Source organism: Lissotriton vulgaris, chromosome 10 (genome assembly GCF_964263255.1).
Source record: "Lissotriton vulgaris chromosome 10, aLisVul1.2, whole genome shotgun sequence".
In the NCBI taxonomy this organism is placed as follows: Eukaryota; Metazoa; Chordata; class Amphibia; order Caudata; family Salamandridae; genus Lissotriton; species Lissotriton vulgaris.
The window spans coordinates 200,849,503-200,874,848 of record NC_141698.1 but is presented as its reverse complement, the minus strand read 5'-3'; the positions used below and the strand labels follow the sequence as shown (position 1 = coordinate 200,874,848).

General features: G+C 45.2%; 1 protein-coding gene across 1 annotated transcript in view; it reads left to right on the top strand.

Moving 5' to 3' along the window:
* Positions 1 to 25,346, top strand: part of DLEC1 (DLEC1 cilia and flagella associated protein) — a 712,951-nt gene that overhangs the window by 539,046 nt on the left and 148,559 nt on the right. Inside the window, exons 28-30 of the mRNA XM_086940885.1 lie at positions 3,389 to 3,504; positions 10,170 to 10,240; positions 24,965 to 25,191. Of these exons, the coding sequence (XP_086797011.1) occupies positions 3,389 to 3,504; positions 10,170 to 10,240; positions 24,965 to 25,191 (414 nt within the window). The remainder of the gene's footprint in view (positions 1 to 3,388; positions 3,505 to 10,169; positions 10,241 to 24,964; positions 25,192 to 25,346) is intronic.

The following is a 25,346-nucleotide window of genomic DNA, read 5'->3' as shown; positions in this document are numbered from 1 at the left end:
TTATTTTGTGAGGAAGCTGAAAGTAGGTCCTGCCAGGCTTCATCCTTAATCTCTTTTTTTCTTCCTAAAGATCTGGGCTTTTTAGTCCCTCCTACAGCTAGTGATCAGATATTTATCCCTATGATTATTTCACTGCACCTGTTGAAGTGATCTATGCACCTGGTACAATTTTTATCAAACCATCTCTGTTTCTTGGAGGGTTCCAACATGTGTAGGAATCGTAAGCAAAGAGTAGACCACAATTGCGATCTCCAAATGGCCCTAGGACCTCTCAAGGGTTATTATTATTATTATTATTATTAAAAGGGATTTGGTACCGCGCACATTCACCAATTGGTTTCTTGGCGCTCAAGACCAGGCGGGAGAAGAACATTCAGGGTCAGAGCAGCTAACCGTGCGCCAGACGGAACAAGTGGGTTTTCAAAGAACTGCGAAAGCAGCAATAGTCGGTGGACAAACGAATAACAAGAGGGAGGGAATTCCAGGTAGTGGGAGCAAGAAAAGAGAAACAAGCGCCCCCATGTTTTTTACGGTTAAACCTGGGAGTGGTCAGCAGATTATGAGCCGACGATCTGAGGTGACGGGGAGGAACATAAGCGTGCAGACAAGAAGAAATAAAGGCAGGGGCACAGGTAAACAGGGATTTAAAAATGGTACAAGCCATTTTAAAAACACACCGTTGCGCAACAGGGAGCCAGTGTAGAGTCTTCAGCAGAGGGGTGACATGCTGGTATTTAGGTTGCTGAAAGATTAGTCTGGCTGCCTGATTCTGAACCAGTTGGAGTCGGGAAAGGTGACAGGCAGGAACCCCCACGTATAGACAGTTGGCATAGTCTAGACGTGAGGTGATGAGGGCAAGGATAACAAGAATAAGGGCCTCTTGGGATAAGAACCTGCGAATCTTCCCGATTCGGCGGAGATGGAAAAAACAGGCCGAAGTGACGGTGTTGATGTGAGGCCGCATCGAGAGGTCACTAGAAATGGTAACCCCCAAACTCTTCACGGTGTTCACTGGGCAAGGAGGGGAACCCAGGGCGGTAGGCCAGAAGTTGGGAGACCAGGGAGTGAGAGGACCGCCAGTCACCACCAGCTCCGTTTTGCTTGGATTAAGCTTTAATTGGCTAAGGTTCATCCACTCATAGATAAAGAGCATGGCATTTTGAAAGTTGGAACAAGCAGAAGAGGAAGAATTAATAGGAAAGATAAGCTGCAGATCATCTGCGTAATTGAAAGCAGTAACTGAAAACTGACGAAGGGAAACAAGAAGGGGCTGCATATAAAGATTAAACAAAAGCGGGGACAAAGCAGAACCCTGGGGGACACCACAGGAGAGAGAAGATAGAGGGGCAGAGAAAGAGGAAAGGTGAACAGATTGGGAGCGGGAATGGAGAAAGGATACCACCCATGACAGGGCCAAGCCAGAGATGCCAGCATTTCTGACACGGTCGACCAGGATTCCATGGTCGACCGTGTCAAATGCGGCTGAAAGGTCTAAGAGTACAAGGGCCTGGGCCAAGTTCTTGTCAGCTCCCTGTTTCAGCGTGTCCATGACTGCCACCACCACTGCCTCAGTGGAGTGAGCAGGTCTGAAACCGGCTTGCCGGTCGTCGAGGAAATGAGTTTCCTCGATGAAGGCACTGAGGCAGCGGGTGACATAGGTCTCTAAGACCTTACCCAGGTAAGGGAGGAGGGAGATGGGACGGTAATTAGCCAACGTGGTAGGGTCAAGACCAGGTTTTTTTAGAATGGGGACCACCACAGCGCTTTTAAAGGCATTGGGGACAGAGCCTGACAAGAGAGATTTATTTAAGAGATCAAGAGGGGGGCCAGGACAGGCCACAAAAGCAGCTCTCAGAATAGACGTAGGACAGCAATCATTAGGCGAGCCAGAGCTCACAGTCTGAAGCAGTGAAAGAAAGATGTCCAAGGAGATAGGGGGAAATTTAGAGAAAGAATGAGGATTCGAGGAAGGGAGAACAGAATCGTGAGATAGAGTAGTAGAGGGAATGTTGTTAGTTGAACCACTCCAACATTGATTAGTTCCAGCTCACATACTTCCTTTAAGTGCGTCTGAAAGGCCACCGGGGCCACTTTTTACCAGTTTAGTCTTATCGCTTGGTCACTTGGTTTTATATCTATGGTATTGGACTTGCAATTAACCCTTTAATGCAGGAGGGTCCACCACAGCCTCAGAGTAATCAGGTTGTGGTCATAAAAACCCATGCGGTGAACCCTAACTTCTTCTATGTTACTAAATACATTTCCTGATACCAGAATATAATTAATCATTGTCTGGTTTATGGGCTGCAGTTCATAGTCTGACCAGACACCTGGCTTTCTGGGCAGCCTTGACCCTAAAGTTAGCCATAGACTAACTCCACCTCAAATGGAATGTCTGATTAGCGACATCTCACAACACATCCTGCTCACCAGTTGTTTCTCCCTTCTCCCTTGGTTTAGGTGGCTGGTGTTTTGAAATTAAAAATGTTCTCAACAACTGCTCGGCTCCTAGTTTCCCACCAGGGCTCAGTTACACCTGTATCCTCAATATGAATAAGTACTGACCCTCCAGACCCAGACTTCATAACAGCTGGACCTCACATGATGATTGTCTGCTGCATTCAACACTGTCCTTGACTGTCTTCAAGAAGTCTGTGTTAGACCAGGCATTCTTTCTTGTGGTTTGCCCTGACTTTTTGCCTCTGCCTCCTGTATTTTTGATTATGTGCTGTTCTTTGTTTTTACTGGTTTAGGTTCTCTTGGTGCTTTGCCACAGCAGGTCAGTGCCAAAGTGCAAATGCTCCCTGTGTAAATTGTGATTATGATTGGATCCTCCTGACCACAGTCTGCCTTCAGGGGACCAGTGCTTAACTTTTTCTCCTCAGATAGTACCAGCCGTTGCTGTTTTGTTGCTCATACACCATTTACTTCCTAGTCATTTATTGTTAAAAGTGCCATCTGTCAGGGCCCATTCTTAAACATGAAGGAAGGAGCATCGACCAGCTGTAATTCTTTCTAAACTGAATGGAATTATTTTTTCATGTTAATGGGTCGCTTGTAAGTATACAAGTAAATCTATGTTTTATCAACCTTGTTAGTAGTTACTTGTCTGTGATTGTGAAATGATTTTGAGACTTTAGATTATGTCTTTTTTCTAGAACTTGCTCCCGGCATTAGTGAAGGTGAAAACTGGATGTCTTTTGGCGAAGATGTTGATCTCAGTACTTATGCATGTGCCTTGATTCTGTGGTGAACCCCTTGATAAAAGGATGTACAGGGCTGTTCAGTATGTAGATGGGCTTTGGGATTTATTGTGCAACAGTCTTAAATTAGAACAGTATATCTTTTTTAGGAGATGATTTTTTTTTTTTTTTTTTTTTTTTTACAGGTTGGAGATCTAACGCCCACAGTTATCCCCATGAGGATGTCAGTGACAGGATGTCCGCTCTATTTCCAAATGACAGGGCCTCATCCCAAAAGTCCAGCAAAGGGACCTATGATCAGGTTTGTGTACCAAGCATGCTCGCTATGTTTAAATATTGTCTGTAAATCTCGGTGCAACAGACTACTGAGGTGTACAAAAACACTGACTTGGTGTTATCTAATGATTTGAACTCTGTAATAAATGGAAGTTAAAAGCACTAATGACGTTAGACTGGTTCAGTGTTTTCCTCAGGATATTGAGATAGAATAGAGAGCTACACAGCTTTCTTTTGATAAAAGCTTGTTTTATTGTCGAGGCAGGGTAGAACTCATTAACAACTCATGCTCCGCCCCATCGCCTAACACACTAGCAAAAACCTATAAGCATTGAACGATTACAGCATCCTCTCTGTCACCGCCACCACCAATAACAAATCCACCCCTCTACCAGATGTAACACTTCACGCCAGCCTTACATCTGCAGTATTAAAGCGTTCTCCTTTCTCTAGAACTCCTGGTCCCCTGGCAAACCAATCAGCTGTTTTACTTTCTATTGATGTTTTGGGCATTTGTTCCTTTGAACATCCTGGGCTTCCTCCAAGCCTGACCACTTACTGGCCCAGTTCTGACTACCATCCGGTTTTATTTTCTTGGCATTCCCTGTGCTCCTGCAAGCTTGACCGCTCACTTAGCCGGTGCAGCCCCAGAGGTACTGGAGCTTCTTCTTACCTGGAGCGACAGCTCTGGCAAGCCTGCCTACTGAATGGACCAGTGCTAGTCTATTCCAACATCTCTACTCCTCAACAAAATGAACACACTTCATGCAAGATTAAACTGAACTTCCCTTCCTTTGGCATTTCAAGTGCCAGCTCAGAAAAAGCCTCTCAAGACCGTGTTCTCTCCGTCCCCCCACCTACGTGGCTTCCGCGAGTCCATTTCGCATCTCGTCGTTCTGGAGTTGGTGCAACCACTTAATATGGCAGTACCACATTTGTGTTTGGCCTCAGAGCTCCCATATTGAATTCTTATCACCCCATTGAACTCTGCCTTGCCCGCCTATACAAACCTGTTTTTTATTATTATACATTTGAAATATGAAGCCTCCCCATACATTGAGAGGAAACTGACACGTATGAAGTTCAATAGTGCCCCTATTATCGAACAGGCCATTTCGCCATCCATTCATCGTTCATCGCTCATCCTTTCCCCTGGCCCGCTCCCCACAATTGCCCAAACTCACACTGAATATCCTTTCTGCTGAATGCCAAATCTTCTCTTTTTACAGATTATACTCACATTCAAAGATGGTCCACTAATGAGCTCCTCCTCATCTATTTCAAACCTTGTGCCACATCACGCTTGGCTGTCATGAAAGACAACCAAGTGTTTTATTCACGGAGATCCTGTTTTCAGCCTGGTGCACATCCATGTCCGAAGTCATTGCCATGTTGACTGCTTTCCCAAACTGCCACAAACATGCCTTCCTTTGTATAGTCTAAAGTAACTTCCCCAGTGGATTACAAAAGCTGCGTAAATCTCACCTTGATTCAGGGGAAACGTATGTGTCCTGGCTCTACCCACAATGATTTGCGCTGTGTAGCCACTGACTACAGTTTACCTGTGTGACTCCTCCTTTGAAAAGATGAGATGTATAATCCACCACTCCTTGTTCTTTCACACCCACAGAGGCTGGATGATGCCTTATGGCTTCTGCTCGCCTTGTCAGGGTTGGTGCAATTACCAACACTCCCTTTCCTCATACACATTATCCCATTTCCTACTCCTGCATGGCAGGCACTTTGGCTTATGCTCACTCACTTCCGTTTGCCCCCTCAGAGTGCTGGATCATTTCTCCAAACCCCTCCGCCTTCTGCCACACAGGTCATTGGCAAACCTACAGGCAGACATTTCCCCCCCAAAATGTCTCTTGCATGCCCTACAGAAGTTGCTTTAGAGGAAAAGTCCCATCATGCCATGGTGAAAGGTATGTCACATATTTCATATCTGGGCATGGTTTCCAAAGCGAGGGTACTTCTCCTGGATTTCTAAAACTAAGAAGGTCCATGTTGTGCCTGGTGTGCTCTCCCAGCATCTGAGGATGCATTTGAAAGTTTTTTTTTCCAGGATCTCTGTGATGGACAAAAGGTCCACCGGCAGGAAGTATATCGGAGTCCCCACCCACAATAGGACAGTCCTGCATACACAATTAACATTGATGACTATCTACCTACCTAGTCGCAGAAGGTATCCCCGAAGGGAGACAAGGCTGTATTGTTTAATGGCCAATGGCCTAAATAAACATATCTTTTGATTGAATGATTGACTCTTCCAGACCCCCTCCGGCCTTCCTCATTGTTCCATACTGCTTCTTAACACACCCATGATTATTGAAACCTGAGAAGTGCAACTAAAGCACGTGCTGAGGTCTGAGACATGGCCTCCTACGAATCTATGACAGAATATCGAGGGACATAATATCGGCCTACAGAACATCGAAGCTGGAATATCGAAGGCAAGTATATCGACACCCTATCTACAACATGGTAAGTACAAAAATATCGAAACCAAAATATTGATGTTAAAAATATCGTAATTAACAACATCGTTTTTTTCTGTTAAAGAAAAGTAAAATAAAGTAAATAATACTTATAAATAAAAGAAACATATTTAAACATTTTTAATGTTTAAAATTAATAAATAATACATATTGAATAATATAACTTTTATTAAAAATAAACATAACATATAATATATACTTACCTAATAATACATTTTATTAATTATTTTAATTACTTATAAATTATTAAAGTATACCATAAATTACAAAAATATCTACACACATAAAATAATAACATAAATAAAAATAAACAAATATATTTAATAAATTAAAAAAATTAAATATACTTTCAATATTTTAAAACTTAATTAAATACAACAGTATCTAAAATAATACAAAAATATAAATACATAAATAAATAACACTACTATTTAAAGTCCAAAGAAAACTACAGTAATGAAAACATTGGATAGCGTAGAATGTAAAATTACTATTCCCACTCCAGAAAATTAAACAGTAGGGAAAGCGTTAAATAGCGTAAGGGTAAAAATTACTCTTTCCCACTCCAGAGAGTGAAACAGTAGGGAAAACGTTGGATAGCGTAAGGGTAAAAAAATACTGTCCCCACTCCAGAGAGTGCAACAGTAGGGAAAGCGTTGGATAGCATAGGGGTAAAAATTACTATTCCCACTCCAGAGTGTGCAACAGTAGGGAATGCGTTGGATAGCGTAGGGGTATAAATTACTATTCCAACTCCAGAGAGTGAAACAGTAGGGAAAACGTTGGATAGCGTAGGGGTAAAAATTACTATTCCCACTCCAGAGAGTGCAACAGTAGGGAAAGCGTTGGATAGCGTAGGGGTAAAAATTACTATTCCCACTCCAGAGAGTGCAACAGTAGGAAAAGCGTTGGATAGCGGGTGGGTAAAAATTACTATTCCAACTCCATAGAGTGAAACAGTAGGGAAAACGTTGGATAGTATAGGGGTAAAAATTACTATTCCCACTCCAGAGAGTGCAACAGTAGGGAAAGCGTTGGATAGCGTAGGGGTAAAAATTACTATTTCCACTCCAGAGAGTGGAACAGTACGGAAAGCGTTGGATAGCATAGGGGTAAAAATTACTATTCCAACTCCAGAGGGTGTAACAGTAGGGAAAACATTGGATTGCGAAGGGGTAAAAATTACTATTCCAACTCCAGAGGGTGTAACAGTAGGGAAAACATTGGATAGCTTAGGGATACAAATTACTATTCCAACTCCAGAGGGTGTAACAGTAAGGAAAGCGTTGGATAGCGTAGGGGTACAAATTATCATTCCAACTCTAGAGGGTGCAACAGTAGGGAAAGCGTTGGATGACGTAGGGGTAAAAATTACTATTCCAACTCCAGAGGGTGTAACAGTAGGGAAAACATTAGATAGCGTAGGGATAAAAATTACTATTCCAACTCCAGAGTGTGTAACAGTAAGGAAAGCGTTGGATAGCGTAGGGGTAAAAATTACTATTCCAACTCCAGAGGGTGCAACAGTAAGGAAAGGGTTGGATAGTGTAGGGGTAAAAATTACTATTCCAACTCCAAAGGGTGCAACAGTAGGGAAAGCGTTGGATAGCGTAGTTGTAAAAATTACTATTCCAACTCCAGAGTGTGTAACAGTAAGGAAAGTGTTGGATAGCGTAGGGGTAAAATTACTATTCCCACTCCAGAGAGTGCAACAGTAGGAAAAGCGTTGGATAGCGGGTGGGTAAAAATTACTATTCCAACTCCATAGAGTGAAACAGTAGGGAAAACGTTGGATAGTATAGGGGTAAAAATTACTATTCCCACTCCAGAGAGTGCAACAGTAGGGAAAGCGTCGGATAGCGTAGGGATAAAAATTACTATTTCCACTCCAGAGAGTGGAACAGTACGGAAAGCGTTGGATAGCATAGGGGTAAAAATTACTATTCCAACTCCAGAGGGTGTAACAGTAGGGAAAACATTGGATAGCTTAGGGATACAAATTACTATTCCAACTCCAGAGGGTGTAACAGTAAGGAAAGCGTTGGATAGCGTAGGGGTACAAATTATCATTCCAATTCTAGAGGGTGCAACTCTAGGGAAAGCGTTGGATGGCGTAGGGGTAAAAATTACTATTCCAACTCCAGAGGGTGTAACAGTAGGGAAAACATTAGATAGCGTAGGGATAAAAATTACTATTCCAACTCCAGAGTGTGTAACAGTAAGGAAAGCGTTGGATAGCGTAGGGGTAAAAATTACTATTCCAACTCCAGAGGGTGCAACAGTAAGGAAAGGGTTGGATAGTGTAGGGGTAAAAATTACTATTCCAACTCCAAAGGGTGCAACAGTAGGGAAAGCGTTGGATAGCATAGGGGTAAAAATTACTATTCCAACTCCAGAGTGTGTAACAGTAAGGAAAGTGTTGGATAGCGTAGGGGTAAAAATTACTATTCCAACTCCAGAGGGTGCAACAGTAGGGAAAGCGTTAGATAGTGTAGGGGTAAAAATTACTATTCCAACTCCAATGGGCGCAACAGTAAGGAAAGCGTTGGATAGCGTAGGGGTAAAAATTACTATTCCAACTCCAGAGGGTGCAACAGTAGGGAAAGCGTTGGATAGCGGAGAATTTAAATATAACACACTTATAAATAATTTTTATATTTAAAATAATGTATAATTAAATTTTAAAATAAATCTACATCATGTACAAACAATTGATAATTATTAAAAGCAATTTCATTTGAATAATTAATTAACAATAAATTAACAACAAATACCAATAAATATTAATTAATACATATTACTCACCAAATAATAAATATTAAACAATAAAATCTTTTTCATTACAAAAAATTATTATTCAAAATTAATTCACAATTAAAAATGAATAAAAAAATCAAATTATTTTTTATACCAAATAATACTTTTTATAAAACATTGATTACCAATTAATTACAATTATTTTCTAATTCATAGGAAATAATTACCAATTAAAAATATTATTTGCCAATTAACAAAATTATTTCCCAATTCAATAATTAATTACCAATTACAAAAATGATTTCCCAATTACAAACATGAATTACCAATTACAAAAATTAAATAACAATTAAAAACATTAATTACCAATTAAAAAATAAATTATCAATTATTAATTATAAATCATTAATTAATTACAATTAAATTACTTCCCACCCAATTCCCCTATAAACCCACAACCCACTACAGAAATAAAAACAAAAATTAATTAAAATTAATTTATAATCCTAAAAATTATTAATTAAGTATATTTTAATTACTTCCCACCCTATTCCCCTATAAACCCACAACCGGCTCCGGTACTAAAACATAACACTTACTTAAAAATAACATTATTAATACATGAAAATAATACACATATAATTTAAAAAAAGTTAAATACTTAACAAAAACATATTACAAATACATAATTAAATACATAAAAATAATACAACTATCGATATTAGTAACATCGAAATTAGTTACATCGATATATATGCTATCGCTATTACTAACTTCGATATTACTTACATTGATATAAATAAATTTGATATTACTTACCTAAGGGTCGATATTCTGTCCAACGATATTCTTGACATCGAAATTCTGTACCTTCGATATTTCCAACTCGATATTTGTGTAGGTCGACAATGAGGAATCGATATTTAGACTGTGTACCGGCCTCCTACATGCCATTGCTCAACCCAAAGCCATCCTACTTTCCCGCTAGCAACCAATCAGATACCACTAAGCATGGAAATGCCAACCGCTTTGCAGACCATATGAACGCCACCTTCCCCAGAACAATAACAGTACCATCTTTGGTGAAGTATTTCCACCAGCCTGAGTTCAACAAGTTGGAATGTGGGATAATGTGTTAATACCACATTTTTTCCATTCTGGGCTGTTGAACTTGGAGTATTGAGTACAGTATCATGTGTTTTTTTTCGCACAAAGCGATGTGTCTATTCGTTAATTTTGCATAAATTCTAATCCTGATTCAAGCACTAACAGGATTTTACACCTGAATCGAGTTTACCTTTCCAATCGGAATGAGAGTGCTGTGAACCTTCAGGGTGTGATTTTCGCATCATTTTGCATGAAAAACGAACACGCTTTTTATAAATTGCTTTAAATATTCCACTCGAAAATAACCCCTTTTTCTCATCTTCAGGTTTGGCACGCATGTCTCTGGAGGGGACACCGTATCCCGATGCCTGAGGATCAATAACCCTAGTCCTTTCGGTAAGCCACTGCCTCGATTTATTTTGTCGTTTGCCTCCCATTGAAGGGCTCCTTTTTAAAATGCTTATATCAGTCTGCACCACTGGTACATTTCAATCAATCGGTGTTTTTTCAGCTTATCCAATACCAACCATATGCAGAACAGCCTCGGCCTGCCCCAAAAGAGACTGTCTAGGCATGAGGTGTCCAACCTTCTTATCATTGAAAACCGCCAGGAGCTACTGCCTAATTTTGGAATTTGTGAAATATACACAGGCCGAATAATAGGTGGATCTCGAGTACGCTCCAGTGAGCATACAGCATTAACACACACACAAGAGCTGTATGACAAAAGGCTTACCTGTGGGGTTTTGTCCATTTGCTCTTGTTTTTGGGAGGTGGCTGTCTCATTTTGGCGTTTGGTCTCATTTCCATGCAGTGCAAAGGATGACACTGTTCTCATTTTGAGAGCTAAGGCAGGAGACATTTTCGCAGTCTGGCTAATTGTCATGAAATGAGGTTGATGTCCACAAACTAGCAAATCAAAAAGTTAGTTTTCAACTTATACATTGTTAATGTTAATGTTAATGTTAGTTGGGATTTGTTAAGCGCTCGTACGCCCGGAGGCTTCATGGCGCTGCAGGAGGAACCAGGCAAGGCAGTCAAAGAAAGAAGCTGTGCTATCAGTAATAAGCTTGAGAGAACAGCCAGGTTTTCAGGGATTGTCTAAAGCTGAGGATGTTATCATTCAGTTTTATATGGAGGGGAAGAGAATTCCAAAGAACAGCAGCATGGTGGTCGAAACAGCTACCTCCGAGGCGCTTCCTTTTGAATGGAAGTACAATTAGGAGTGATTTATAGGTGGATCGAAGGTGACGGGAGGGGCAGTATTTTTTTAATAGATCTCTGATGAATGAAGGGCCAGAATCATTCAGAGACCTGAACAGAATACACCCGGCCTTAAAGGCCACACGTTGCTCGACTGGCAACCAGTGTAGCTGCTTAAGGCCCGATCTGATGGATTGCCTCCTGGGTATATTCAGAAGGAGCCTGGCGGCTTGGTTCTGAACAAGCTGGAGACGTTTAACCTCTCCAGTTTGGAGGCCAAGATAAAGACTGTTAGAAAAATCCAGCCTGGACAGAACCAAGGAGAGGACGATCTGTGTGAGGGCTGCTGAAGAAAAGAAGCGAGCAATTTTTTTTATTTTCTTCAATTGAAAGATACTGGAAGATACCACCGCTCCAACCTGTCTTTTTAGCGAGAGATCCTCGCTGATGAAGATACCTAGGCTTTTAACCACGGAAGACTTAGTAGGGGGCGCTCCCATATTAGTAGGCCAAAAGTTGGAATTCCAACTAAGTGAGCTCTGTCCGGGCAGGACCAGCTCGGTCTTGCCCGGGTTGAGCTTCAGATGATTGCAGCTCATCCAACTCAATATGTGGGACATAGTTCTTTGGAATTCGCCCACTGAGTCCATGGTGTTAAGAGGGAAGATGAGCTGCAAATCATCCGCATAGTTAAAGATAGTTACATTAGCATTCCGTAGGGAGTGCAAGAGAGGGCGTAGGTATACATTAAAAAGAAGGGGAGATAACGAGGAACCTTGTGGTACCCCGCAGGTGGTTGGTATAGTGGGAGCAGAGAAGGAGCCCAATCTGACCGATTGTGTACGGCCCGTGATGAAAGAACGGATCCAGCTCAATGCGGGGCCCCTGAGACCTGCCTGCTCGACACGGTCGACCAAGATGGTGTGGTCGACCGTGTCGAACGCAGCAGAGAGGTCCAGTAGCACAAGCGCCTGATGGATTCCTGCATCTGCATTCCGCCTCAAAGTATTTAACACCGAGAGGATGACCGCCTCAGTGGAGTGGCAAGGACGGAACCCTGCTTGATTCGGTGCCAAGTACTCAGATTTTTCCAAAAAGCTGGAGATAATTTCACAAACATGTGACTCCAGCAGTTTGGCACAGTATGGCAACAACGATATGGGTCTATAATTGATGGGATCTAGCGGGTTAGCTCCTGCCTTTTTTATGAGGGGAACGAGAAGAGCTTTTTTCAGGTTGCATGGAACTTTGCCCTGTACGAGTGACCCATTCAATAAAGAGAGTAGGCATCCGGGAAGATTGGTGCCCACTTCTTTCAGGATGTGAGGAGGGCAAATGTCATCAGGGGAGCCAGTTTTAACTTTGGTTAAAAGTTTGAGTAATTTGATATTGTCTATGAGGGGGTAGGAATTTAAGGTGGCAGGGTTGTACAAAGTGTCAGCAAACAAAAGAGGGGGCTGAGTAATGGGAATACTTTGCTTGATAGTGCAAATTTTATCAAAGAAAAAAGAGTTAAGTGTGTTACAAAGCTCTTGGGTAGGAACCATTGGGAGAGAAGTTCTGTCGCTAGAGCAGAGATTTTCCACAATATTGAACAGCTCTTTTGACTTGTTTTGGGCCTTGAGAATTTTATCCGAAAAATAATTAGTTTTGCATTTTAGGATGAGATTTTGGTATTCCCTGCGGGCCTTACGAAAGTTGGCTCTGTCATGTTCTAAATAGGCTACGCGCCACTTGCGCTCCATTTGACGAACCTTAAGTTTAAAGGTTTTCAGGTGAGGTGTAAACCACCTGTGAGCATCATTGGGGCGAGAGCGGGAGAAGTTAACACAGGGAGCATGAGCTTCAGCTGCCTGAAGTAGCCATTCGGAGAAAACCTCTTCTGATTTCTCTATGTCCAGATCAAATGAAGGACAGGTAGAGGTTAGTAGTTGGAGAAAGGCCGGAATGTCAACATTCTTCCACATTCTTGCCTTCCACCTTGTTGAGACAGAGGTTTGCTATTTTTTGCAATGGTCATGATGAAATTGATCAAAAAGTGGTCCGACCAAATGCAAGGCAGGATGGAGTTAACTGCCAAAGAGATGTTTTGAGACCAAATTTGGTCAAGGCTGTGCCCTTTCTCATGTGTAGGAAGGTGAATGTGTTGGATGAGATTAAAATCAGAGAGAGTTTCCTTCAGTGTGGCTGCCTGAGAGTCAGACTCCACCGAGTCCAGCCAGAGATTAAAATCACCCAGCAGTACAATTTTGTCATGGGAAATAATGAGGGGGGCAAGTTGTTCCGATAGGGATGCAGCAAAAGTAGGCATATTTTGAGGGGGGCGATAAATGACGATCACGAGGAGTGATCCAGTGTCCACATCCATTTTAAAAATTATATTATCTGATCCTGTCAGATCAAGAGATGGTAGAAGAGAGACTTTAAGGTTTTTGCGAATGATCGCAGCGACCCCTCCGCCCCTCTTACCAGCTGGCCTATCGACATGCAGTATATAATACTCAGCGGGAACTGCCGCCAGGATGTCAGGTAGGGATGCATCATTAAGCCAAGTCTCAGATAGACATAGAAGGTCTGGTTGTTCGGCCTGAAGCAGAAGGAAGATGTCCAAGTGGTGTTTTACCATGGACCTAGTGTTTAAGTATAAACATTTTAGAGTAGTCTGAGGCACATGTGGGGATAAGGGAGTAAACCGTGGTGAGGGCTTAGAGGCTTTTGTGAGCATAAAATCAGGTTTTAGAATACCATACATGGCGGCGCGCTTTAAAATGTGAGCGGGCGGGGAGAAGGTAGCGCTGTCAGAGGGTCTTAATGACAGCAGCGATGCAGCGGTGTAATTATATATTTGACCAGGGGGTCTGGCCCCGAGCCCCGGTCTGCCGCGGATGGGCGCAGACGGGCTTGACTTGTGCGCGACTTCGGCACGCATTCGTCGCGCCCGCTGCGCTCGTCCGCTGCGCTCCTGAATGCACATTGTTTATATGGCCTGCCTCCCGTGATAGCTAGACCGGTAAGTCTGGTCCGGCTACACCAAAGATGGCGGCACGTCTCACCCTCCACACAAACGGCACCAGCCGCGATGGAACGGGGCGGACAACAGGAAATGCAACAATTCAGGTAATTGGTGACTACACATTGCACCCTTAACTTGCATTATATTGCATTGCATGACACATGCAGCCTTCATAGCTTTCTACAGTAAACATATCTCCGCAGTCTCCCTCTACAGCATGAATGAATAGATTTCTATAGTAAGGTAGGAATTTGTAAAGAAAAGTAGGAAATTAAGGAAAGAAGTTAATAGGAAGAAAGAAAGTAGCAAGGGAAGGAAGGCTAAGAAAGAAGTGATAGCTTTAACTGCATCATAATCTTTTGCTTATAAACATATTAAGTGTTGCTTTTCTCTAATTATTTTCATATTTCCTGATGTTGATATGAATGGTGACTGGTAATGTTTAGCACAGTGTCAGCTCCTCCGCAATGGCGGAGGAGCATCGCCCCACTGCCTGGCTCAGAGCCAGCAAATAACACAATGTTCTTGCATCGTTTTATTTAACATTTGCCGGCTCTTAGCCAGTAGTGTTGGGAGGGGCGAGACGAGGCATGGGAAGGAGAAGGAGGAGTGCCAGTGCACTCCACTCCCTAAGTGCTCAAGTGCGTTTGGCCGGCCGACCAAAACACACATGCACACTTAGGTTTTCTCCAGCCCAGATGCATTGAGCAGCTTGGCTGGAGAAACCCCAACTACTCCCTGGTCTGAGCAGGGTGTCTTTCCTCACTGCTCAGACCAATCCAGTGTGGCGATTGGACAGGGAGTCTGTCCCTCCCAGGGTCTGTGGGACCAGCAAGCAGGAAGAGTGGAGGCGGCACGACAAGACGCAACACTGGAGGTGGCCGGCAGCAAAAGGTATGTTCAAAAGAAAAAATATTGTATATCAGCCCCCGCCGCACACACAACGCCTCCTGGCCCCACCACCCGTTGTTTATGGCTGCCACCGGTGGTATAGCAGTCAGAAAGTATGCAAAACATGGATAAAATCAATGTCCTCTGATGTACTAACAGAGACTACACATTGGTTTTCTAATCATCATTGATTCATGGTTGTGGGGGAACTTAGTACCTGCATTATTCAGTTTAGTCCCGCAGCCTGAAGGTCTTCAAAAGGCAAACCTCTTCCATTAATTTATGCTGTAGGTCTGAATGACATCCTAATCAGCAGAGCTTGGCCTTCAGCAGAGTAACCACACCATTTTGACTTGCTGAAACTGATGGGTGCAGAGATGGTCCTAGTAGCCTTCTGCCCTTCCGTGTGTGGAAAATCTGTTCAGATCCTCAGAGAGAACACTACCACAGTGCGCTATTTAAACAAGCAATGGCATAGCCGATAGGTCTCGCATTTGGGAACTTATAAGTGTTTAGCCATGCAACAGTTGGTGTTGTTGCACCAAGGATATTTATTGTGCTGCATAACTAAATACTTATAGGGTCCAAAAAGCGAGACCTATTGGCTATGCCAATGCTTGTTTGGTTTTTGTTGCTGTTTTGTTTAAGTTTCCAGATCTACAATAGCTGGACATGGTTTTTGTTATTAGTTCTTTGCATCAAATGAACTTGTTTTACATTGCTCTGAATGTTGTTTCCATTCTGGTTGTAGGAAGCAGTCATTCCTGGGAGTGTGGGGGCTGCCTAGCTGTGCGCATGCGCCGAACTTTGCAAATGAGAAAAAGCCTGGTGCAGGAGTAATTTACAAGTGTGGAGTGAGTGAACCCCAGGCAGCATGACTCACTCACACAGGAGTTCATGCACTGCACCTGCATACTCAGCATGGTTTAAGGAAACTCGACCCACTCCCTCCCAGGCATCGAACACATATTTACCAAGAAACTCTGCGAAGAGCCTGCCTGCTGCACTGACGGCTGGTGGTGTGTGTTCCTGGTGAAAGCATGCACTGACAGCTATTAGTGTGTGTGCCTGGTGAAAGCGTGCACTGACGGCTGGTGGTGTGTGTGCCCGGTGAAAGCGTGCACTGACGGCTGATGGTGTGTGTGCCTGGTGGAAGCGTGCACTGATGGCTGGTGGTGTGTGTGCCTGGTGGAAGCGTGCACTGACTGCTGGTGGTGTGTGTGCCTGGTGGAAGCGTGCACTGATGGCTGGTGGTGTGTGTGCCTGGTGTAAGCATGCACTGACGACTGGTGGTGTGTGTGCCAGTTGAAAGCTTGCACTGACGACTGATGGTGTGTGTGCATGGTGGAAGCAGAAGCATTCACAGTGATAGAAGACACAAATGAAACTGACGAAGAGGGATTGGTAGAAGGGAGGGGGGAGTGCGGGCAGAGGAGCATGATTCACAGCTAGAAGACACAAATGAAGCTGACCAGGAGGGAGGGGGGTAGTGCAAGCAGAGGAGCCTGATTACAGAAATAAAAACACCGATGGCAGTCGTGCACGTGCAGGAGCGCGTGAATGCAAGGTGTAGGCCAGCAAAAGCCTCTGGTGGCACTTTTAAAAGCCACTTACTGTGTGTGCCTGGTGGAAGCGTGCACTGACGGCTGATGGTGTGTGTTCCTGATGGAATTGTGCACTGACGGCTGGTAGTGTGTGTGCCTGATGAAAATGTGCGCTGATGGCAGATGGTGTGTGTGCCTGGTGGAAGCGTGCACTGAGGGCTGGTGGTGTGTGTGCCTGGTGGAAGCATGCACTGACGGCTGGTGGTGTGTGTGCCTGGTGGTAGCGTGCACTGACGGACTGACGGCTGGTGGTGTGTGTGCCTGGTGGAAGCGTGCACGGACGGCTGGTGGTGTGTGTGCTTGGTGGAAGCGTGCACTGATGGCTGGAGGTGTGTGTGCCTGGTGGAAGTGTGCACTGAAGGCTCGTGGTGTGTGCCTGGTGGAAGGGTGCACTGATGGCTGTTGTGTGTGCCTGGTGGAAGTGTGCACTGACGGCTGGTGGTGTGTGTGCCTGGTGGAAGCATGCACTGATGGCTGGTGGTGTGTGTGTAGCTGGTGGGAGCCTGCACTGACGGCTGGTGGTGTGTGTGCCTGGTGGAAGCGTGCACTGATGGCAGGTGGTGTTTGTACCTGGTGGAAGCGTGCACTGACAGCTGGTGGTGTGTGTGCCTTGTGGAAGCGTGCACTGAGGGCTGGTGATGTGTGTTCCTGGTGGAAGCGTGCACTGACAGCTGGTGGTGTGTGTGCCAGGTGAAAGCTTGCACTGAGGACTGATGGTGTGTGTGCCTGGTGGAAGCAGAAGCATTCACAGTGATAGAAGACACAAATGAAACTGACGAAGAGGGAGGGGTAGTAGGGAGGGGGGAGTGCGGGCATAGGAGCCTGATTCACAGCTAGAAGACACAAATGAAGCTGACCAGGAGGGAGGGCGGTAGTGCAAGCAGAGGAGCCTGATTACAGCAATAAAAACACAGATGGCAGCCGTGCACGTGCACGAGCGCATGAATGCAAGGTGTAGGCCAGCAAAAGCCTCTGATGGCACTTTTAAAAGCCACTTACTGGTGGTGTGTGTGCCTGGTGGATGCGTGCACTGATGGCTGATGGTGTGTGTGCCTGGTGGAATCGTGCACTGACGGCTGGTGGTGTGTGTGCCTGGTGGAAGCATGCACTGACGGCTGGTGGTGTGGGTGCCTGGTGGAATCCTGCACTGACGGCTAGTAGTGTGTGTGCCTGGTGGAAGTGTGCACTGACGGCAGGTGGCGTGTGTGCCTGGTGGAAGCGCGCACTGACGGCTGGTGGTGTGTGTGCCTGGTGGAAGCATGCACTGACGGCTGGTGGTGTGGGTGCCTGGTGAAAGCGTGCACTGACGACTGATGGTGTGCGTTGGACTTGGCCCTCCTGGCAGGGTCATCCCTGAACTTTTTGCCTTCCTCCAATATTCTCGCTGACCTTTTTTTGTTGGTATAATGACTCTGGGCACTTTACCACTGCTGACCAGTGCTAAAGTGCATATGCTCTCCCTACTATAAAGTGTGTACATTGATTGGTTTCCATGATTGGCTTATTTGGTTTACTGTTAGTCCCCAGTAAAGTGCACCAGGAGTGCCAGGGCTTGTAAATACAAATGCTGCTGGTGGGCTTGCGGCACTGGTAGTGCCACCCACAGAAGCGGTCTAGTAAAATGTGCCAAAGGTCTGCCATTGCAGAACCTGCGTGCAGTCTGGTACTGTCATGCTAACTGCGCAAGTACACCTACTTGCCAGTCCCTAAACCTTCCCTTAACTTCATGTTAGTCACCCCTATGGTATGCCCAAGGGCAAGGTGCATTGTAAGCATAAGGTAGGACATGCCCTGGTGTGTGTGGCATGTCCTAATAGTGAATTACAGCCATTTTCGTGTGCCTGGTGGAAGCGTGCACTGAGGGCTGGTGGTGTGTGTGCCTGGTGGAAGCATGCACTGACGGCTGGTGGTGTGTGTGCCTGGTGGTAGCGTGCACTGACGGACTGACGGCTGGTGGTGTGTGTGCCTGGTGGAAGCGTGCACGGACGGCTGGTGGTGTGTGTGCTTGGTGGAAGCGTGCACTGATGGCTGGAGGTGTGTGTGCCTGGTGGAAGTGTGCACTGAAGGCTCGTGGTGTGTGCCTGGTGGAAGGGTGCACTGACGGCTGTTGTGTGTGCCTGGTGGAAGTGTGCACTGACGGCTGGTGGTGTGTGTGCCTGGTGGAAGCATGCACTGATGGCTGGTGGTGTGTGTGTAGCTGGTGGGAGCCTGCACTGACGGCTGGTGGTGTGTGTGCCTGGTGGAAGCGTGCACTGATGGCAGGTGGTGTTTGTACCTGGTGGAAGCGTGCACTGACAGCTGGTGGTGTGTGTGCCTTGTGGAAGCGTGCACTGAGGGCTGGTGATGTGTGTTCCTGGTGGAAGCGTGCACTGACAGCTGGTGGTGTGTGTGCCAGGTGAAAGCTTGCACTGAGGACTGATGGTGTGTGTGCCTGGTGGAAGCAGAAGCATTCACAGTGATAGAAGACACAAATGAAACTGACGAAGAGGGAGGGGTAGTAGGGAGTGGGGAGTGCGGGCATAGGAGCCTGATTCACAGCTAGAAGACACAAATGAAGCTGACCAGGAGGGAGGGCGGTAGTGCAAGCAGAGGAGCCTGATTACAGCAATAAAAACACAGATGGCAGCCGTGCACGTGCACGAGCGCATGAATGCAAGGTGTAGGCCAGCAAAAGCCTCTGATGGCACTTTTAAAAGCCACTTACTGGTGGTGTGTGTGCCTGGTGGATGCGTGCACTGATGGCTGATGGTGTGTGTGCCTGGTGGAATCGTGCACTGACGGCTGGTGGTGTGTGTGCCTGGTGGAAGCATGCACTGACGGCTGGTGGTGTGGGTGCCTGGTGGAATCCTGCACTGACGGCTAGTAGTGTGTGTGCCTGGTGGAAGTGTGCACTGACGGCAGGTGGCGTGTGTGCCTGGTGGAAGCGCGCACTGACGGCTGGTGGTGTGTGTGCCTGGTGGAAGCATGCACTGACGGCTGGTGGTGTGGGTGCCTGGTGAAAGCGTGCACTGACGACTGATGGTGTGCGTTGGACTTGGCCCTCCTGGCAGGGTCATCCCTGAACTTTTTGCCTTCCTCCAATATTCTCGCTGACCTTTTTTTGTTGGTATAATGACTCTGGGCACTTTACCACTGCTGACCAGTGCTAAAGTGCATATGCTCTCCCTACTATAAAGTGTGTACATTGATTGGTTTCCATGATTGGCTTATTTGGTTTACTGTTAGTCCCCAGTAAAGTGCACCAGGAGTGCCAGGGCTTGTAAATACAAATGCTGCTGGTGGGCTTGCGGCACTGGTAGTGCCACCCACAGAAGCGGTCTAGTAAAATGTGCCAAAGGTCTGCCATTGCAGAACCTGCGTGCAGTCTGGTACTGTCATGCTAACTGCGCAAGTACACCTACTTGCCAGTCCCTAAACCTTCCCTTAACTTCATGTTAGTCACCCCTATGGTATGCCCAAGGGCAAGGTGCATTGTAAGCATAAGGTAGGACATGCCCTGGTGTGTGTGGCATGTCCTAATAGTGAATTACAGCCATTTTCGTTTTTCACTATTGTAAGGCTACCTACTCTCCATAGGCCAGAATGGGCTGCTGGAATTATTACACTCTATAATCCCAGTAGACTGAGAGAGCATGGTAGACAGTCAAGTTTAGTATGCCTGAACTCAGAATGATAAAATACTTCTTTTAGTAAAGTTTATTTTAATATCCTGTGTTTTCAAATGCTACTTTTAGAAAGTTAGCATTTGCTTGCCTAACCATTTCAGTCCGCCTTTGCTAGGATGTGTATCTGCTGTCTGGTTTGTGTGAGTGACAGGGCTGGGAAATTCCAGGGGACAGTCTGGGCTGCCAGGTGGTGAATAGAGGGATTACCCCCAAACTAGGTGGGATGAGTGCCCCCTGACTCTGAATAGGGCTGTGCTCTGCCACCACAATGCTGGCTCCACCTCCCGCGGAGCGTCTGATGTCCCTGCCCTGCAACCTGAAAGCCACAGCAAGAGTCTCCAAAACAAAGTGCTCCAGAGACTGACCGGATTAGGCAAAGGCCCCCCTGGCCTGTAAGAACAAAAGAAACTGGGTATAAGAAGAGGGGCTCTACTCCTAACAAAGCAGATCCTGCTTGTGAACCAAGACGCCCCCTCTGCCCGAGGAGAAGGAACCAGAGGAAGCTGAAGGAGAAAGACTGTCCCTATCCTGGGGGACTGACCAACAGTGGGAACCTTGCTGCCAAAGGAGAGGAAGAAACTCTGCAAAAAGACTTTGCTTTATTTCTACTTTCTACCAAACTTGTGTTTCAAAGATGATCTCCAAGGGCCTGGAAGAGAGCTGGCCCCCTGATCTGAGTCCCAGGAACATTGGACTCTGCCTGCCTGCTAAATCCGTGAAAAAATTGCTTGGCTCTCCCCCTGCCGCTGGAGCCGCTACAAGTGCGTCCTGTGTCCCTGGACTGCTGCGAAGGCGTCCTGTGCCTGCCCGCCCCGTGTGACCCGCTCTGCCTTGAGCCGTCCTCGCACCGTGTCGCTGGGCGGCCCACACCCGCTTCGCCCTCCTGTTAAGGACCCCGCACTGCCTGCCGCCTCCCCACTGAGGGGAGAACCCTTGCCGAGAAACGCATCCACAAAGACTCCGGGTACGCTAAAGCGCACCCTCTCCCGGACGTCGCGCTCCGCAAGTGAAGAGCCTTTTCCCCGCTTTGTGCCCGGCACCCCTGTATTGTTCGTGTCGTACGCCAGTGGCTTACAACAACCGCACCAGCCTTCATGCCCCCTACGAGACGTACCACCCTGTTCGTGTGGCCCGATGCCTCGCACCTGCCTGCAAAGTCCGCCCCGCACTCCGTGTACGCAATGTGCAGCAAGTCCGACGAGTACGCTGGAGGCGTACTAACAAATTGCATTGCCCTCTGTGCTCCTGCGAACCATACCGGCGTGTTGTGACCGGCCGGGTACGACTCGCACTCCGCCTAGCAGTGCAGGAAGTTCACCCGTACGCCTGAAGCGTACCATCGGTGCCCCGTACGCCTGAAGCGTACCATTTGCCCCTACCTTGTCCCAGAGGCCGCGCCGCACCCGAGAGCTGCACTGTACTGAAGTACTGGCCGCCCCGTGCCGCTGCCGCCTCTGGGGAACCTCCTGGCACTCGAAGACGTCTGCCACCAGCCGGACCGGCCCTGTGAGCACTGCGCCCCGAGTGCGTCTCACAGCCCACGTGGATCAGCGCCCCCTCAGGTACCGTGCACGCACCGGACGGGAGAGTCCGAAGGTCATTGAACTAAAGGCTAAAACTGTGTGGTTACCCCCTCGGGTCACTCTCAAACCACGAACTATATTTTGGGGAAGCCAAAGCATTTTAAAAGGAATCTGAAGTACTTGATATGAAAGCCTAATTTTGACATTGTTTAAACGTGATAAGAAAGCATAATTGTGACATCATTGAAACGTCTAAAGAAGCCTCATCTAGCCTTATTGCAACAGCATCTGAAAGACTCATTTTTGGGCATTTTTGAAACGTTCTTGATGACCTAGAGACCCTTTTTAAAAAGAAAGCACCAGTTCCAAGTTAAAGACAAGTATTGTGTGCATCCTACATCCCATGGTTTTTATGGTCTTATGATAAAGTCTGCAAAGCTAATATTTTTTACATAAAGTGCCAGTATTTTTTTACATACTACAGCCTGGTGTCCATTTGTGGGGGGGTCCGTGTTTTTGCTGTGGATAATCACAAATGCTTAACTGACTTTGCGCCCTGAAGATTAGCCTTGACTGATCGCGCCACGCAACCTAGAGGGTGAGCAGGGGTTATTCTTAAGGGGTAATCTCCCACCCTGACTGGAGGTGAGGGTCCCTGCTTGTCGCAGGTACTTACCTGCGCCAACCAAAGGCTCCCATTTCCAACAGTGTGTGTGCCTGGTGGAAGCAGGAGCATTCACAGCTAGAAGACAAAAATGAAGCTGACCAGGAGGGAGGGGGAAAAGGGAGAGGGGTAGTGCAAGCAGAGGAGCCTGATTGCAGCAATAAAAACACAGATGGCAGCTGTGCACGTGCACGAGCTCGTGAACGCAAGCTGTAGGCCAGCAAAAGCCTCTGGTGGCACTTTTAAAAGCCACTTACTAAATGTCTCGAAGAGACAGCGCAGACCTAACAAAAAGGTTGGCCTGGTTCAAGGTGGCTGGGTGTGGAGTCAAAGGACATCTGACTCAGGGCACTAGGCTTTGAGGTTTACCTCTCCTCAACTATGATTATTTTCACATCCTTCTAAAACAGCATATTTTTGTTTCCCAGCTCTTTGTACCAAATTAAGTTTGTTTCTGTCATGACAGTTTTCCTCCACAATGTTCAATTGGGAGAAATATTTCCTGAGACAATTGAATATTAGCGAAAAAGTGTGGTTAATGCATTGAAATGTATACCAAGAGAAGTGATTAGTACAAACCCAATAACAAATACTTAAGACAGACACCAGTGACAAAGGTAGTGTGTATTAAAGAACTGAAGTGGACGATTTTTCAGTTTTATGGTATTACTGTAGAGGTGGATACGGGTGAGCTATATATACATCAAACCATTTTCTCCCATGAGTTTCTGTGGAAGTAACTGTCCCCACACTACTGGAAAACCACAACATTTCTAAGAAATCCGTTATGTAATATACTTCTAAAAGCTACCATAATGTTCCTGGATTATACAAAGTTGAAGGATCCCAGAAAGTGGACCAATGTTTACAACTCTACAACACACTGATGTTTGGATACCCAGTTTGAAAGTTGTTGTCATTGACTTGAAAGACTGTAGCTTCATGATCATGTCACAGTGAGGACCTGTCCTATACCCATAAACAGCTAAGGAATCAGTGCATCTTTGGTAACTACATCGCTGCCCGGTATTGTAATCATACAGTTGTGAAATCATCAATATCAAGCTACTCAATCTTTCGATCACCAGAAAAAGATGCAGAGTTTCTAAAAACTTTTTTCAGTCTCCATTGTAATCAGACCTCTTATTATTTGGACGTATTACCACTTTTTCCCTGGTAAAACTTTGGGAACCAATTGTATTAAAATGCATTAGAGCCTGCAATCCCTGTATGAAAGCATGTCTCCAATTATTCTTATTGCAACCGACTTTTGACACATCTAGTCACCTGTAATAAAGAAATTACATAGTTTCTTAACTGTAATAAAGTATTACAGTTGAGTTCTGACGCCACAGTGCTAGCTATCAAAGCCAGCCGCCAGACAGAAATTCAGGTTACCAAGCATAATTAAAGCTTCAGCTTCAAAAACGAAAAATGGCTTTTCCTTCTTCTGCTCTGCACTTTAGGTAATTATAGGAAAGATGGAATCTCTGCATTTTTCTACACATTCAGAGATACAGCATTGTATAAAAAATATGACTTGTATTAAATGGACAACACTATGATGATGCAGAATGGAGCATCAGGAATAAGTGTGTTTTGGGGAAAAGAGAAGTTGAGAATAGGCAGTAAATAAAGGATTACCAACTGGGAGGAGCAAGTGTGAGTAAAGATGGGAAACAAGCTGGGAAAAAGTGGGAGATTCAGGAGTAGAGATGGAGCGGAATTTAAGGAGGCAGAATTTTTTTTCATATCTGTAAATGGGCACTTATGAGATAAAATTGATTGTGAATTTGAGTCAAAATTGTCAAACTGGAAAATGTCCCTTTTTCTTTAGTTATTTTTGAGCTAATGAGTGCCAAAAAGCATGCGTGAGAAACCAAAATCCTAATAAGTACTGAAGGCTTTCAAGCGGCTGTCTCTTCTAGGATTGTCTGCATCTCAATCTCTTGTGAATTGTTAGCGATTGGTACAATTTTCAATAGCGAGGCTGATAAGTGAGTGAGTTTGAATGAAAACATGGAATGAAACCACCCATGGAAGCTTATAGACTTTATGATATCATAATAACAAAATGGAACCAAGCGTTTCCACTCAAGCTCGTTCTCTAGCTCATTAGTTTGTTATTGTCCACTGAAAAGATGAGTTGGTGTTCAATTGTGTATGCATTGTGTCTCAATTCAGTTGACTGTCTTTCAAATTGTCACTTTTTATAGGGGCCATCTTGTAATCATGTTACAATATATCTCAAACCTCAAGCATACATCATCAAACAAAGCAACATTACCAATATGTTTCTCTCATTTTTACTAACTGCTGCATTGCTCTGTATCTGGTTCACCTTGTTAAACCATATCAACATTTATACAGTTCTTTCATCCTCTTCACTTAATTCACTTTTTGTGAGTCCTTTTGTCAAAGAGAGTGATTTGTGCAAGACATACCCAGTGATGTATCTAGGTAAGAAACTTTTCTCTCAGAACATGATCAATTAAGTTGTGAAATGTATTTTTATCCAATTCATGAACACATTTAATTCTATATATTTTTAATTTAGATATTCGATTGGACTGGGAGATCTGCAATCTGGAAAAAGATGATCGTAAATTGGTTGATCTCCTAGTCTTCTATGGAGATCACTTTCCCCTTAAGGACATAGATGGTAATGAGATAATTGGTTCCAGAATCTCGGATGTATCTGTTAGAGAACGTAACCCAGACTGGAATCATATCCCCAGCACTTCAAGTACCTCATCTTCATCCCTTTCCCATGGGACGGACAATGTAAGCCATAGGTCTTCTAAATGTTTCTCCTTCTCTTTTACTTTTATTTATAGTGTGCCATCCACAGTATTGTTCAGTCTAATGCCTTATGTTTAATTTACAAGAATAGAAATGCAGCTTTAGGGGAAGTTGGAAACTGGGACAAGCAGTGGTAT